The following is a 15224-nucleotide window of genomic DNA, read 5'->3' as shown; positions in this document are numbered from 1 at the left end:
TGATTGTATGTGCACTTATAGTGTACTTCAAATCTTAAAAGTATAAATATAAAACTAGTTTTAATATAATATTAAAGGAATAGCAAAGCATTACATTACAAAGCATTACATCACTTGTTCACGAATGGATCTCTCTGCAGTGAATGGGTGCTGTCAGAATAAGAGTCCAAACAGATGATAAAAACATCACAATAATCCACAAGTAATCCATTCCAGTCCATCAATGAACGCCTCGTGAATCAAAAAGCTGCATGTTTGTAAGAAACAAGTTCGTCATTAAGGAATTTTAACGATAAACCATCAATTCTTGCCATGAAAAGTCCATCCCCTGTAGTTGTCTCACATCAAATTCCACAAACATGTTTGAACTGTTTTGGACTTACTTTTGGAGTACTTAAAGTACACTTTCATATGTTTCTTAACGCACTGAAGTACACTTTGTCAATTTAAAGGGTTTACGTTTATGTTCACTTTAAATCATGTTTTTATCATGCTTTTTTTGTCAACTTCGGTCATATTTAAAAAAAGTACATGTATTTTGACGTGTTATTTAATGTTACATTTGAAGTGAACATACACTCACACACACACACACACACACACACACACAAATGAACAAATACTACGCTGGTGTTGCCTCACGGGAACTCAAGTATGTGTTCCTGTAAATCATCCTTCATTGGCACACATCCCACTATATATTTCACAGCGTCATTGGTCTGTTTCTGGCTTGTGGTCTCTGTAGGTGCAGAGGGTGGGCCTGTATGACATATTTTATGACTCCATTGTGTTGGAGTTGCTGGAATGTGTGTAGCTACACCGGCCCTCCTTAACCTCTGAGGGTATAACACGAGTTCATATTTCTCCAGTGTTCAAGAGTTCAATTTTATGAGACCTCCAGCCACTCAACTCTCATAAAATACTCTATCCCAGAACATCAGTTGACTCATTTTGCTGTACTTCTGTCGATAATTCAATTAATTGTTCTATCATACTATTGTTATTGCAATTTGTTCTATTCCTGGTTGGAAATTAAAGGGATAGTTCACCCAAAAATTAATTACTCATCATTGTCGTTCCAAACCAGCAAGACCTTCATTCATCTTTGGAACACAAATGAAGATATTTTTGACAAAATCTGAGAGTTTTCTGACTCTTTATATTTAGACAGCAATGCAACTATCATGTTCACAACCCAGAAAGGTAGTAAGGACATTGTTGAAATAGTCCATGTGATATAATTTTCATTTTTGGGTGAACTATCCCTTTAAGAACTATGGGTTATGAAAGCATGTGGCATTAGTAAAATGTCCTTGCTCATTCATTACAGTTGTCTGCCAGAGGAGGCACTAATATCAACTAATGCTCAGCTTTGTCATGCAGAAAAACAGCTTGACTCTGAAGCATTTAGCTTTTATAACACATTTTATGAGTTTGGTGCACACTTATAGAGTCTAGTCCCACATATGCTATAAATTTACATTTATTGTTTACTGTACATGCTTGGTTTACTGTCGCATTTAAGCCATTTATTTAAAGCTGTTCTGTTTGTGCAGCAACTTCTTGAACTCTGTGTTAAGTGAGAGAAACCTGAGATACTTCATGCTGAGAGTAATGCTTATATTTGCTGTCATTCTGTCAACTCCCAATAACCTCATGACCTGGATTCATGTTTTCTCACCTGATCCTTTAGTCACTGCTTATCCTACAGACTAAATATTAACTCTCATACACTGAAAGGTGTCCTTACATTATGCTGTAAGTCAAGCTTTATCATTTGTGAATTGTATCTTGACATGAATATAACAAAATATCACCTTTTTTATTTCAGAATCTGCAGTGCTCCTATAGGGAAGGAAAAATTCAATGCTTTTGATTTCTCTTTCATTCCAGAAACTTTAATTCATTTGCAAAACTTTTGTGATAAAAAAACGGTAACACTTTACAATAAGGTGTCATTTGTTAACATTAGTTCATGTATTAACTAACATGAACAAACAATGAACAATGCATTTATTACATTATTTATTAATCTTTGTTCATCTTAGTTAATGAAAATACAGTTGTTCATTGTTTGTTCATGTTAGCTCAGATTGCATTAACTAATGTTAACAAACACAACTTGTGATTTTAATAATGCATTAGTAAATGCTAAAATTGACATGACCTGAGATTAATAAATGCTGTAGAAGTATTGTTCATAGTTCATGTTTACTAATGTTGTTAACTAATGAACCTTATTGTAAAGTGTTACCAAAAAAACTATGCAAGTGAGTGCAAATATTGTGTGAGAGAACGCAGTTTCTCTGGGGTTATCAGAGGAAGGAACTCAAAGGTTTTTGTAAGAGAATGTGAAAACTTTGAAATATTATTTTGCCCCAAATCATCCTCCCTTTAGAGTCTCTAACGGAAGGCTAAGGTTTCTCTTTAAGAGCTATTAAAACAATTCTATCCGTATATCATGAAAGACACATTTAAACTATCTGATGTTATTTAGAAATATCATATTTATTAAAAAATACATTTGAATAACAATGCAATATGCATATTGAATTATTCCGTCCATTTGGTACACTACAACACAAGAAAAGTACAAAATCTCTTGGTCTTGTCTTCTGTCCCTAATAGACAAAAAAAAACTGCCATACTTCAGCTCTCATTCATTTTTACATACAGTTTAACACCATTACTCAGTACAGTGACTATGAAACGAAGTCAAGTGTACATCAAAAGACATATGCTGGAAGCCGTGTTTAAATACACTTTCCTGGCCAGAACAATATCGTGTTACAGAAGTTTAATTAGAAAATTGATGTTCCATCTTTCACACGGAAGAGTGCAAGTGTTCTGCAAAACAGACTTTATCTAGACATCAGTAATTTAGTACCTCACTCACCCAGCTGTCAGCAAAGACAGTTAAACACTTGTATGCTCACTTTCTGAGCTTAACTTAATGCTGTCCAGGATATCTGACTGTTTTCACTGTGGATTAACTGTAGTGTTTTATCAGTTATAGCCTGAATTAAACACCTTATTAATTTTAAAGGGGTCAATTCATACGTTTTTTTTTTTATTTACATTTTCTCCCTGAGGTACACTTATAAGATTAGTAAAGTTTTATGACCATTTTATACTGCATTTTTTTCTGTGTTTATGTCTTTGGACTAATATTTGGCAGGCAACCCTTTTCAATTCATATTTATGGATGATATTTCAGGTTTGCACTCTGGGCTTGCTTATCTTTTAGATAGGCGAAAGATCAAACATTATATAACATCAGACAGGCGAGCTGCATACAGAACTGCCATTAGTCATTTACATGTTATCATAAGCCCCGTCATTACAGCGATAAATGTCTGTAGATAGAGGAATTCAGACGTGGGAGCACCTCTTATCCACTCTCATCTTCATATATGATCCATGCATCATGGATACATACATGCATATTTGTTATATCTGTATATACACACTTACACATGGCAGTTCTTATAATAGTGGTACAAAACGATCTATATAAAGATATAGCATGCATGTTCAACATTTGTTATCATGTGGATGTATTTCAAGTATTTTACAATTAGGACAGCATCTGGTAAATTGTCCTGGCAGAAATTTGCATTAGACTATACATAAGGATTTACTGTAATTCCTTTTGTTCACATTCTGTAAATCATTTCTCCACATTTATATCATCTTTAATAGTACCTCATTAGCTGACAAATCTAATGAGTGCTTCATTTGAATTAATGACATTTACATAAATGTCATGTCACACAAACAAGCTTTATCAACAGGTCAACTTAACAATTTCATCAACATATAAGCATCTCTCTTAGTATTACGTATACACACGATACCAACTTTTTTCTATCATTACTCCAATCCCATTCATTGTTTTCTTGTGCATTTCTCTCCCATCTTGTTCCTCAGTCAACCATCTGCAAATGGCAAAAACGTCCACTTTGTCCTTTGCTTTTTGGAAAAGCTGCCCCATCGCAGACCATCTGCTCAATGTCTGATGAGAAAACAAAAGCTGAGAGTTAACATGCTGCTTATTCACTGTGTGCATGATATCAGTTGTACTGAAACAACACTGCGGAGAGATAGAGCCGTACTGTCCAAACAGGGCTAAAACAACAACTGACCTGGAACACAAACCCTGGACATCATTGGGGACCAAGCACTGAACGCTTTGTTGTTTCTGTTTTATATTGTTTCAGTTCTGACCTCTTTTTCTTCTTGCATGGGAGTCAATGGCAGCCAATATATAACCCTATGATAAGAAGTTATGAAATTTGGCTCACCAATTAAAGGTGTCTAAATAGCACTATGAGCAGCTTAGGGGGATCCAACTTGGACCACCTTGGATCTTTAAGTTCCTTTGGTAACTTTTAAACATTTGCACTGTCCAAACAGTGCTAAAACAACAACTGACCTGGAACACAATATATTGTTTCTGTTCTGGCCTCTTTTTCTTCTTGGGAGTCAGTGACAGCCCATATGTAACCCTATATGGTAAGAAGTTATAAGATTCGGCTCACCAATTAAAGGTGTCTAAATAGCACTATGAGCAGCTTAGGGGGTTACACTGCTTGATTTATAAAAAAATTCTTTTATAATATATTTTTGTTCTTTTTGATGCCTGGGCTGGATAAAAATTATTAGAGAAAATTAAAAATACCTTCATTTGTGATTAAAGATTGGTAGCCTTGTGGGTTTGGAATGCCATGAGGGTGGGAAATTAAAGTTTAAATCATAGTATTTTAAATAATTGGCATTAAAATCATACTTCTGCTGTTTTTTTAATGCAATGTACTTGATGTCACTGAGGTTCTTTGCTCTAAATTTGCTGCTGGTATTTATGCATCTTACATAAAGTGACTAAAGGATACATATTTGCTTATTTACTAAGTCAGCATTTGTTAACAGTGTTGGGCAAGTTACTCTTAAAAGTAATTAATCACTAGCTACTAATTATATCTTAAACAATGTAATTAGATTACTGTAAAATCTGACACTCAAACTAAATCTGCAAAATCATACGCTAATTCTCAGCCTTTGACTTTATGCAAGACACAACACACAATTCTCTATATAACACACAAAAATCCAAGGTGTTTGCAAACATGTTTTTAAGATGTGTTTTGAATGCAGTGCTTCATTTTGCAAGATATGTGAGGTATTTTGCATTTCGTATGTGCAATTCTTGGATTTGTGTGTAAAGTTTAAAAAAAAAAGAAGCAAAGTTTGAAAATGTGTGTAAGCAGTTGAAAAGAAACGGTAAATCCCATATCAACCTAAACCAGTTGAACAATACAAGCATAAATATGAAACGGTTATTTGAATTCTTTCAAATATATAATATAATAAACATATAACAAATAAATAAAAATTGAACTGACTGGAGTATTTAAAGCAGTGGTCTCAAACTCAGTTCCTGGATGGCCACAGCTCTACACAGTTTTGTTCCAACCCTAATCAAACACACCTAATCCAGCTAATCAAGCTCTTCAGGATTACTAGAAACTTCCAAGCAGATGTGAGTTGGATCTGGTTGGAGCTACATTATGCAGAGCTATGGGCCTCCAGAAATTGAGTTTGAGACCACTGATTTAAATGGGGAAGGTTAAAAATATACATTTTAACATTAGATGTTACATTTTGATGTTAGATCCACTATTGATTTATATAGAATTGTCATATACAATATGTAATGCAATTACATCAATAGGAACTGTACAGAAAAAATTAAGAGCAATCCCTTAAATTACAGTAATTAATTACATAGTAATGCATTACACCCAAGACGGATCATTAAAATAGAAGTCTTAGTGTCAGATTTTGACCTTCATTTCCATAGTTATTGCCGTAGGAAGTGGCAGAGGATGTATTTTTCAGCCTACCTGATTAATATTACTCTGGCCACAGATAGTCCAGTTTCTGATGGCCCAGAGCGATCATGGAGTTTCTGTTTGTCCTGGGCCGTTCTGCTGACATCACATCTGGGCTGTGAGGAAGACAGACACCATTTTAGCAATCTTAGTAGCAGTGAACAAATTCGTAGTGTAATTTGGGTGTGGATTTCAAGCATGCTTTCCATATCATGCTAAAGACTGGGACACTACTTTAAACATGTATTACATAACCTTTTTCAGATAGCACCAATGAGAATTTTTAATGCCCCATTAAGTTCGTCTGAACTAATGGAAGACAGTCTGACCTGATTTTTCAAATCGCACAGCACTTACTCAATGAGGAAAACAGAGACACGGAGAAAATACTGTCTCTTACAGTCAGCATATTGCATGAATCACCGGTCCGTGTGGATATATTCCTCAGAAAATATCTGCCCTCGGGAGGAGAGCGCATTCAGCATAGCTCCCATATCTCATCTAATGAGTGAAATACACGGGGAATTCGTTTACTCCCACCAGCATACCTCTGCAGCCCTGAACTATTCATCTGAGTCTGTGCCAACCTGTGTGTGGGATCGCAGCTCACTAGTGGAATAGGTCGAGGTTCAAGTTGTTGTTTTTTTATTGAGAGAAAAGACATTTTTCAAGGGTATGTCCCTAAAATGCTCTTCACAGATGAAGTATCTGTTATTGGTTCAGAAAGAATGTGGAGGCGATGTTACAATTCACTCATCAAAACTGGAACTGGTCTCTAGCCTTTTCAACCAATCAGAATAAAGAACTGAACAGTGTCACAGTATAAACTGATTCATTAACACAGTAAAAAGATGCGGTATAGATGTACTAACATCAAGTATTAGTGACATCCACAAAACCCGTGATACTGGGAGTTCAGTGACTGAATCAGGGTTGTTGTTAACATATTGGCCGTTTATTAGTACTTATAAAGCACATATTCTGCATGACCATATTCTACATCCCTAAACATACCCAATACCTAAACTTAACAACTACCTTACCAACTATTAATAAGCAGATAATTAGGAGTTTATTGAGGCAAAAGTCATAGTTAATGGTTTGTTAATAGCGAGAATTGGACCTTAAAATAAAGTGTTACCGTATTGTTTATTCTTAGTTCTTTTTAACTAATGTACAGTAGTTAACTAATGTTGGGGGGACTAATAAAATTTAAACAAAGAACACAACAAAATTACTAAAACTTAAACTACAATATAAAAGTATATCATATAAGATATTGCAAAATATTAATAAATACTCTAATAGTATATTTAAAAAAAATACTATTTAACAATACTAGACTGAATGAGATGCAGTACCTAATCAGTGTTCTGCTCTCCGCTCATTCATACAATGTGGTGCTAGTCACCGACTACCACATGAGCCCAGTGCTGAGGTATTTAAGAGGAGGCAGCGTACAGGCAAGATTAGGACGCCCAGCAGTTTAGCGTTACAGCATGCAGTTGTGATGAGAGCTTTATCTTGCATCACATGGACACAGTCATAACATCAAAAGAGCAGAGCCATTAGTAGTACTTGTGTTTGTGATACGGCTTCCCAGAAGTTACTGTATGTGCTCCCATTGGAACCACACAACTTCAGGGCGGAGTGCTAAAGCTTTAAAACATTTCCATTCTGATTGATTTTTAATATCAAAACCAATTGTCTGTGAAATAATAAATAAATATTCTGTTTAAAAAATAACATTCAATAAGCATTCAGAGGGAGATCAAATCTGAGTGTTGTTTTGAGTGCTAATGATCTGAAACTCCTGAATGATTATGAAAACATGGATGGAGTACCGGTAAAGCTGTGGACAGGATCTCTTCAGGGAGCCTGAAGATAGTCCCAGCCGGCTCTGGTTCCTCAGTTTGGTCTTCTTCACCAGTTCCTTCACTCTTCCCCATGTATAGTTCTCACTCAACTGCGATACACAAAGTTATACTGTAAAAATGATTGTAATTTTTAGCATGTAAGAATACTACAGTATATCTTATTGCATTTAATTTGACAGTAAATACTGTTAATTGTGCAGTTTTTCAAGTGAAAACGAATAAGTAATATTGTATTTTACACTGAAAAGTCATAAATTGACATTCTCTCAATTCCTTACATGACACTTTACATTTGATGCCTTTACATTTAAATAATTGTGTTTCTTGTTTATTTGTTAACAGTTATGCACGTTAGGGTTTTGTTACATATTATGCTGTTAAATGAATGTTAATTGCATTGTTTGTGTGCACCTTCTATATATTTGTATCTACCTCAGTTTGTGCAAAAGCTACTTTGATTCATCGCGTTGCTGTCTCTTACAACATTTTTTAAAATGGTTGTCAGTGTATTATGATGATTTACATCGTATTACAGATTGTAGTACTTTGGTTTATTAACATTATCTCAGCTATTGAAATATACGTTTTCTGCACTGTAATTTTAAGTTCAATCTGTAAATTTTAAATGTTGCTTCCATATTTTTACAGTAAAGTTCTGGCAACCACAGCTGCTGTTTTTACCATTAATTATTTGTGTATGATAGTGAGATACACATGAAAGCCATTCATAATACCAGTGGACTTTAGTCCATGCATTTTTATTACTTTATTAGGTGACACTTTAGTATAGGGACCAGCTCTCACTATTAACTCGTTGCTTATTAGCATGCCTATTATTAACATATTAGCTGTTTATTAGTGCACATATTCTGCATGACCATTTTCTACATTCCTAATACCTAAAGTTAACAATTACCTTACTAACTACTAATAAGCAGCAAATTAGGAATTTATTGAGGCAAAAGTTATAATGGTTTGTTAAAAGCGAGAATTGAACCTTAAAATAAAGTGTGACCCTATTATTATTGTTTATGCAAAGTGTGGAGTTTCTTTGTCGATTGGAATGTTTTTATCAGCAGTTTCAACAGGCTCTACTTCCATTCCTGACAGCTTCATTTTCATTTTCTTTTGAGTCAGCTCAGCTACTACCATCTAGAATAATGTGATGAGTAAATGGATGTGTGAGACAGAGAGGCTTGACCAAACATTGGCTATAATTCTGCTTCCTCTGAGTGTTAGTCAGTGGGTGTGGATATTTGATTGACTCACCCGTCTGTGAGAAGCGGAAAGGACTTCAGCACTGTCACTCAGGTACTTGGCCTCTCCCTCTGTGTAGCTCCTTCGATTCAGACCCCTCCTCCAAACAGGAAGAGCAGGTTGGTAACCCATGTCACCATCTGTCCAAAAATAAAAGATGCAGTTTTATTATCATCAAAACACACTGTGTTCATAAACTATTATGAACGATTATAAATGTGTAATCCATGACTAAACTCTAGACTCTCTGAAGGGTGTTGTTTGTACACACACTGAAATATACAATACATTAGCTCTGTTTTCCCGCCCACCAAAAATCCCTGGGATATGTTTCTTCTCACTATATGGAATTTCAGAAATTCCACCTATAGCTGAAGTATTCATTTCCCATTTCTCCAGAGACTAATGTTTGGTTGCCCACCCACCTGATGGAACATGAGATGGAAGAAAAGCAACCAGGAAAAACATGTCTACGTGCAACGTGGACAGCAAGGGGCTAATCTATCTATCTATCTATCTATCTATCTATCTATCTATTGATCGATGTGTCTGTCTATTTATATATTCTTATATAATCTTCAAACTTGAAAACATTTTTCAACTTTCAGGCATGGCTTTTTCAAACCAACAATCAAAGTATGTCTTGAACTTGAATTCATTTTCTAGTTTAATTATGTGCTTATATAATTCATTCCGTTATCAGATTACTATTAGGCATAGATAAGCCTGCTCCATGCCTTACAAACATTAGGCTTTTTCAATAGGGGCTCCAGCCAGTGTAAACACATTAATCCTAGCACTTAGTGTATGACTCCAGGTGTGTTTGCACACTGACCTCTCATGGCTGCCCTGAGGGGGATGCGCGTGACCTCAGGGATTGTGCTGAGGTCAGACAGTGTGCCGCTTGATGCCGTCAGGCTGTAGTGGTCACTGCGAAAGTGTCTCTTGAGCTCTTGGAAGGCCAAGCTGGCTGCTCCACAGCTACAGTGCTGCATGAAGAAGTCCTGAAAAAGAGAGTTGGATTTGAGAATCTGTCTCATAAAACTGAGGCAACTTGATTTATTCACTTTGTTAGTGATCTGTTTTATGAAGTTATGCACAGATAGGCCTACATTGTAAAATTACACATGGATTTAGGTAAAGCTTTATGTTTTGTATAGATTTAATTCTCCAAAAAGTGCTGTGGTCATTTGGGAAAGAAGAACGCTTAAAATAGTTCACTTTATGAAATCTAAATTCAATTTGTGGATGTTCACGCCCATGGGTCAAGGATGATAGCACATACTTGGCCCGTGGAATAGACATCTGGTTCAGATTTATTCAAGAGAAAAATGACTGAAGCCCTCAAACACGAGCATGCAGTGACATAAATAAAATTTATTTCACACTATTTTTTAGATTTTTGGGTAGCCTTGCTACTTGAAAAATATGGTAGATTTCTAATCCCACGATTTTATCTTTATTTTACATGGCATAATTAATCTAGCTGTGATATAGACCCATAGTATGAACATATCAATCATATTTCAGACTTTAAAATATCTAGCAAGAATAGCTTCATCACACATTCCATGGACAGAGCTAAAATTAATGCAGATAGCAGCTCTGATAATTTGGTATTAAAAAATGAGAAAGTTTGAGTTCATATTAAGAAGCAAGAGTCCTTGTTTGATCTCTATTTTATTCTGTTGTTCTCTAGGAGAAACAATTCAAATAATAAAGACATCTCACTAGTGATTTTTCATTCCTATGGGGAACATTTAACTCTCAACAGTTGCAATTATGAGACAAAATCAAAATGACCCTGAATTGCTTTTCCAGTGGGAAATGTTTTTATCTGGGTCACTATTTTAAGCATTTTCCTCATGTATCACACATCATCACTTGGACCACCTGAACAGCTAAAATCTGCTAGTGTCATTTCCACCAATTATTCTTATTGTTTACACTGTTTGCCTCCCAAACAAATGTAGAGTGTAGTAGATGTGACTTTTGAAAATGCAAAAGAGTCTTTGATCCATTTCTCTGAAAAGTTTTTAACCTCTGAAAATAACATGGCGGTGTTTCTTGTCAGTCAGAGTGATAAGACGCTTCCCAAATCTCTGTTCATCCAAGATTATCCTCTTAGTTCCATTACATTAGTATTTGCGTGGTAAACGCTGTCTGACTGATGGGGTGATGATGCCAAGGCGGATGCTGTTTGTTGAGGATTTTATGTTGTTGTTGCAACACAGATTCCTTTGAAAGCATCTCTGCAAGATTATTGATGTTTTCGAAATGAAAGAAGCTTCGACCTGATGTGATGGAGCGTATCTGTTCATTGTATGATATGGCTGATAACTAAGGAGAGCAGGGTGTAGAACTAACAAGAGAGACAGAAGACACTACAATGGGGGTAATTGCATATTGTCTGAGTTCTGAATGCTTTTTATGAGTACAGATGAAAGCGTGTTGTGAGGGTTTGGGGGCGGGTGGGTAAAACAGCCAGGGAGGAGACTGGCGAGACAGCTTGGTCCATTATAGTGGAGACATGGGGCACGTTTCAGGAGTTCCCCTGCCTTTTGATGTGTGTAACAGCATGCTGTTGCCTGTTGCTTTTTCTCCAAAGACACACACAGCCCAGAGAATCTAAAAGACCCAGGGAGTTCAAGAAGGGTGGTCCGCAGAATATTCCTGTGTGTCACAGTTTTTCAGTTTGGAATTATAAGGAATAAAGGATTCAACATTCTGGATCCACTGATCTTTTTTTTTCTTTGGCTCCTTAACGATTCCATAACAATTCTTTCAGTATTTTTGCGGAGTATAAGTCTTTTGACTGATTCTAAGAGATCATTCAGTTTAACCTGAAGAGATTTTATCAACCTGTTCTCATGAGAAAACAAAGCTATTTTAAAAGTGTGCAATTTTGTACAAAAAATACATGATTTGTATACAAACTTTGTATGAGGTAGAGATCAGATAGTACAAAAATTCATATGAATTTGCAACAAATCATAACGGTTATACACTGTCGTGAGACATCTTTTTAGTCTTTTTGACCATTTAAAAAATCTGGTTCATAAGAGTCATTCATTCATGAATGACTCTACACTTTGTTGTCTGGAACCTCTGGGGACAACGCAATATAAAGTTGTCTTGTCCATTTATTGTCTTTACTGCCATGCTTGCATAGAATCATTCACTTCCAGTATTTTAAATGAATGCAATCATTTCTTATTCAGAACCTAAACCTAAAGCAAACAATATGCATGTTTGGTTTCTGTAAAGAAGAACCTTTTTAAAATGTCCTCCTTTCTTTTGCCTGTCTTTCTCTCTTGCTTTCTTTGATGACTTTGAAGTGCAGGCTCCCACTGAGCTCACTCACTGTGACCGTGGAAGTCTTTTCCGGCCCCAGGGCCCGAACTGACAGAGCCAGTTTAGAGATGACTCTCTGAAAAACCATGAACAAAACTGCTCTCATTCAACAGCACAGAGTCCAGAGGCCAACAAGATGTCTACACAATATAATGCCATGGCATTAAGTCAGTAAGCAAAGGACTAGAGCAGTGGGAGAACTGGGGTAGAAGGCGGGCAAATGGACAGCTACATTACAGAAAATATATAGGTTCCAAAAATTATATTAAAAATAAAGGTTCCAAAAAGGAATTTTCGCAGCAGTGCAATCTAAGAACTATTCTGGGTGCCCCAAAGAACCTTTCAGTGAGCAGTTCTTAAAAGAAGTATTTTTTAAAATGACAATACATAACTTTAGCTAAATAACTGAATGTTACAAATAAATTTGAGGACGTTTTCAGTGAATTTCCACTTTAATGGAAATGAGGTATGCACTCATTTTTCTAACCTGTATCCGCTTTTAACAAAGATAAGTTCCCTTTAGCCTCAACATTTTGGAATTATGTTACTAATTCTGGAGCAGTTCAAATCCAAAGGGAAAAACAAAGGCCGACATGTTGGAAAAACACCCATGACTTCACAAAACATTGTAAAACATGTTGATATTTTTCCTGTGGTTTTGGGCTGATAACATTCAAGCCAGATGTACCGTCTTGTTCTAAGATGGGAAAACAAAGACGCAGTGCTGAGTTCAGATTTTTATGGGTTACACATTGTTAACTCAATTGAATCAACAACTTTGCGATTAACCAGAATTCCTTCTCATTTTTGCATTTTGCAGTAAACAAATGACATAATCCTTTCTGCTTACCAGCATTTTTAGTTTAGCATATTTTTGTGAAGTTTATATTAATGTCCATCTGCTTTTCAATCCCATGTTTAATCAAACTAAATATATTTCATGCCTGAGTGAGCTTCTCTCAATGACCCACAAAAGAAAGACACAGTAAAAGACTTTCGTCCTGAATAATGTCAACACAGGACACATAAAAACAAATGAAATCCATGTGAGGGGACATCACATCCTTTGAAACGAATACCCCATCTGCGTACGGGTCGAAAAGGGCTGAACCCAGCAGCTCTATTTGTTAAATACGCTTTTATCCGTCTTGACCAAAAACCCCTAAACCCCACTCAAACCAGCTGGATTTACACTGACACAGTATGAACCAATAATCCCTTGCCCTAGGCATCAATATAGGGTTTAACCCACAACAACTCATAAATCCAAGACGTCATCATTCATACTCAGACCTACAGCAGTGCCGTTAATCAATTTCAGATTCAGAATTATGGTGTGTTTCAAAATCTTCATCTACACAAGTATATGAACCAGGTAAGCCGGGGCTGTCCATACCTGCACCTGGAGGACCAATGTTCTGCAGAATTTAGCTACAACCTACTTGACTAAATATTTCTAGTACTCCTGAAGACCTTGTTTAGCTGATTCAGGTGTGTTTAAACAGTATTGGAGCTAAACTCTGCAGGATAGTAGCCCTCAGGATAGAATTGGACACCCTTGAGTTAAGCTCACAAAGACTAATGCTGGCAGATGATTGATACCTCTTTAGTCTTGATCACTCGGCCTTCCTTCTGCAGGCCACAGATCTGTTTCTGTAGTCGAAGGTTGTGTTCCTGTAGCTGTCCGATCTTCTCTATGAGCTGGCAGATGTGCTCTAGGTACCCCAGTCCAGAGCCTAGTGGGTTGGAGTGACTGGCTTGGTTCACCTGGTTGTCAAGACAAAACAAGAGACAAAATCATTTAAGTTTTCATAATAAAACCAAAAAAGGGGGCTGTAAACATTCACACTGGACACTAGGACTGCACCCTTGGGGAAAGAACCCCACCCCTCTCTGGACAATAGGTTGGTTCTAAATAAAGGGATTACTGGAGATGTTTATGTACACCATAGGGGGTTAAGCAACTTTTGTGGAACAAGCCAACAAGAACAGTGTGAACTGCATCCTATTGTTTGAAAGCCAATGGCTCATTTGACGTGCTAATGAGCACAGAGCAAAGCCAAGGCTCCTACAGTTCATTCCAGGAGCATGACGGCATGTGTTCAGGTGGACCTGAGGTTCACAAACTGATGACGGCAGCACCATGATCTCCACCCATTATTTAACACAACAAGTATTTTTACTATCTCTGTGGAATTCTTAATGGGATTTATTACAGCTCTTGAAACACATTTAGACAAACAATATGGTCTAAATAATGTTTGCCAACTACTCCGCTGCCTTTCAACTCTAAGGCATATTTTGGAATTTCGCCTGAATTTAACACACCCAAGTTTAAATATTCACCCTAGACACATACAGTGTAGGGAATTTAAAAAGCTAGTGTCATTGTACAGGAAACCCTTCAAATTTACTAAATCAGATTGCAAAACGTCATAAATAGCATTGTATGCTTTTAAAATATTACGATAAACATAAAAAAATAGGCCTTTTTGTTTATTTTATTTTTAGAATCCTGTCTTTGAAAATCTGTGATTCAGGTTCTGTTTGCTCTGGGGACCTGCTGATTATATTGTTTGACTACACTATGTGCCAGTATCCACCAGAAAAAAAGATTTTTTCTCTATCACATTCTGAACAAGAGTTATTCAAATATAACCGAAGGAGGCAAAGTGTCATTTTAGTGCATATATGTGTCCTTTGGATTTTTCTAATGCTCAAATGCAATTTTTTTTTTTTTTTTACTAATATTACCCCAAAAATCCTACTTTTAATACATACTAAAGCACTTTACTTAATTATCGATTGATTTTCTTCATTTACATTCAGGTTTAATCTTTGTATC

At 36.2% G+C, this 15224-nt stretch overlaps 1 protein-coding gene across 1 annotated transcript in view; it reads right to left on the bottom strand.

Annotated features, from left to right (window-relative positions):
- Positions 1-2526: 2526 nt before the first annotated feature.
- si:ch211-250c4.3 (uncharacterized protein LOC100535981 homolog) overlaps positions 2527-15224 on the bottom strand; it is a 31424-nt gene continuing 18726 nt past the window's right edge. The window contains exons 3-8 of the mRNA XM_058796153.1: positions 13982-14146; positions 9861-10029; positions 9038-9165; positions 7736-7857; positions 5904-6007; positions 2527-4015 (exon numbers count right to left, since the gene is read on the bottom strand). Of these exons, the coding sequence (XP_058652136.1) occupies positions 5914-6007; positions 7736-7857; positions 9038-9165; positions 9861-10029; positions 13982-14146 (678 nt within the window). The 3' untranslated portion in view covers positions 2527-4015; positions 5904-5913. The remainder of the gene's footprint in view (positions 4016-5903; positions 6008-7735; positions 7858-9037; positions 9166-9860; positions 10030-13981; positions 14147-15224) is intronic.

This window comes from Onychostoma macrolepis, chromosome 13, assembly GCF_012432095.1.
Source record: "Onychostoma macrolepis isolate SWU-2019 chromosome 13, ASM1243209v1, whole genome shotgun sequence".
In the NCBI taxonomy this organism is placed as follows: Eukaryota; Metazoa; Chordata; class Actinopteri; order Cypriniformes; family Cyprinidae; genus Onychostoma; species Onychostoma macrolepis.
The sequence above is the reverse complement of the archived record's forward strand: the minus strand, read 5'-3'. Positions and strand labels throughout refer to the sequence as shown.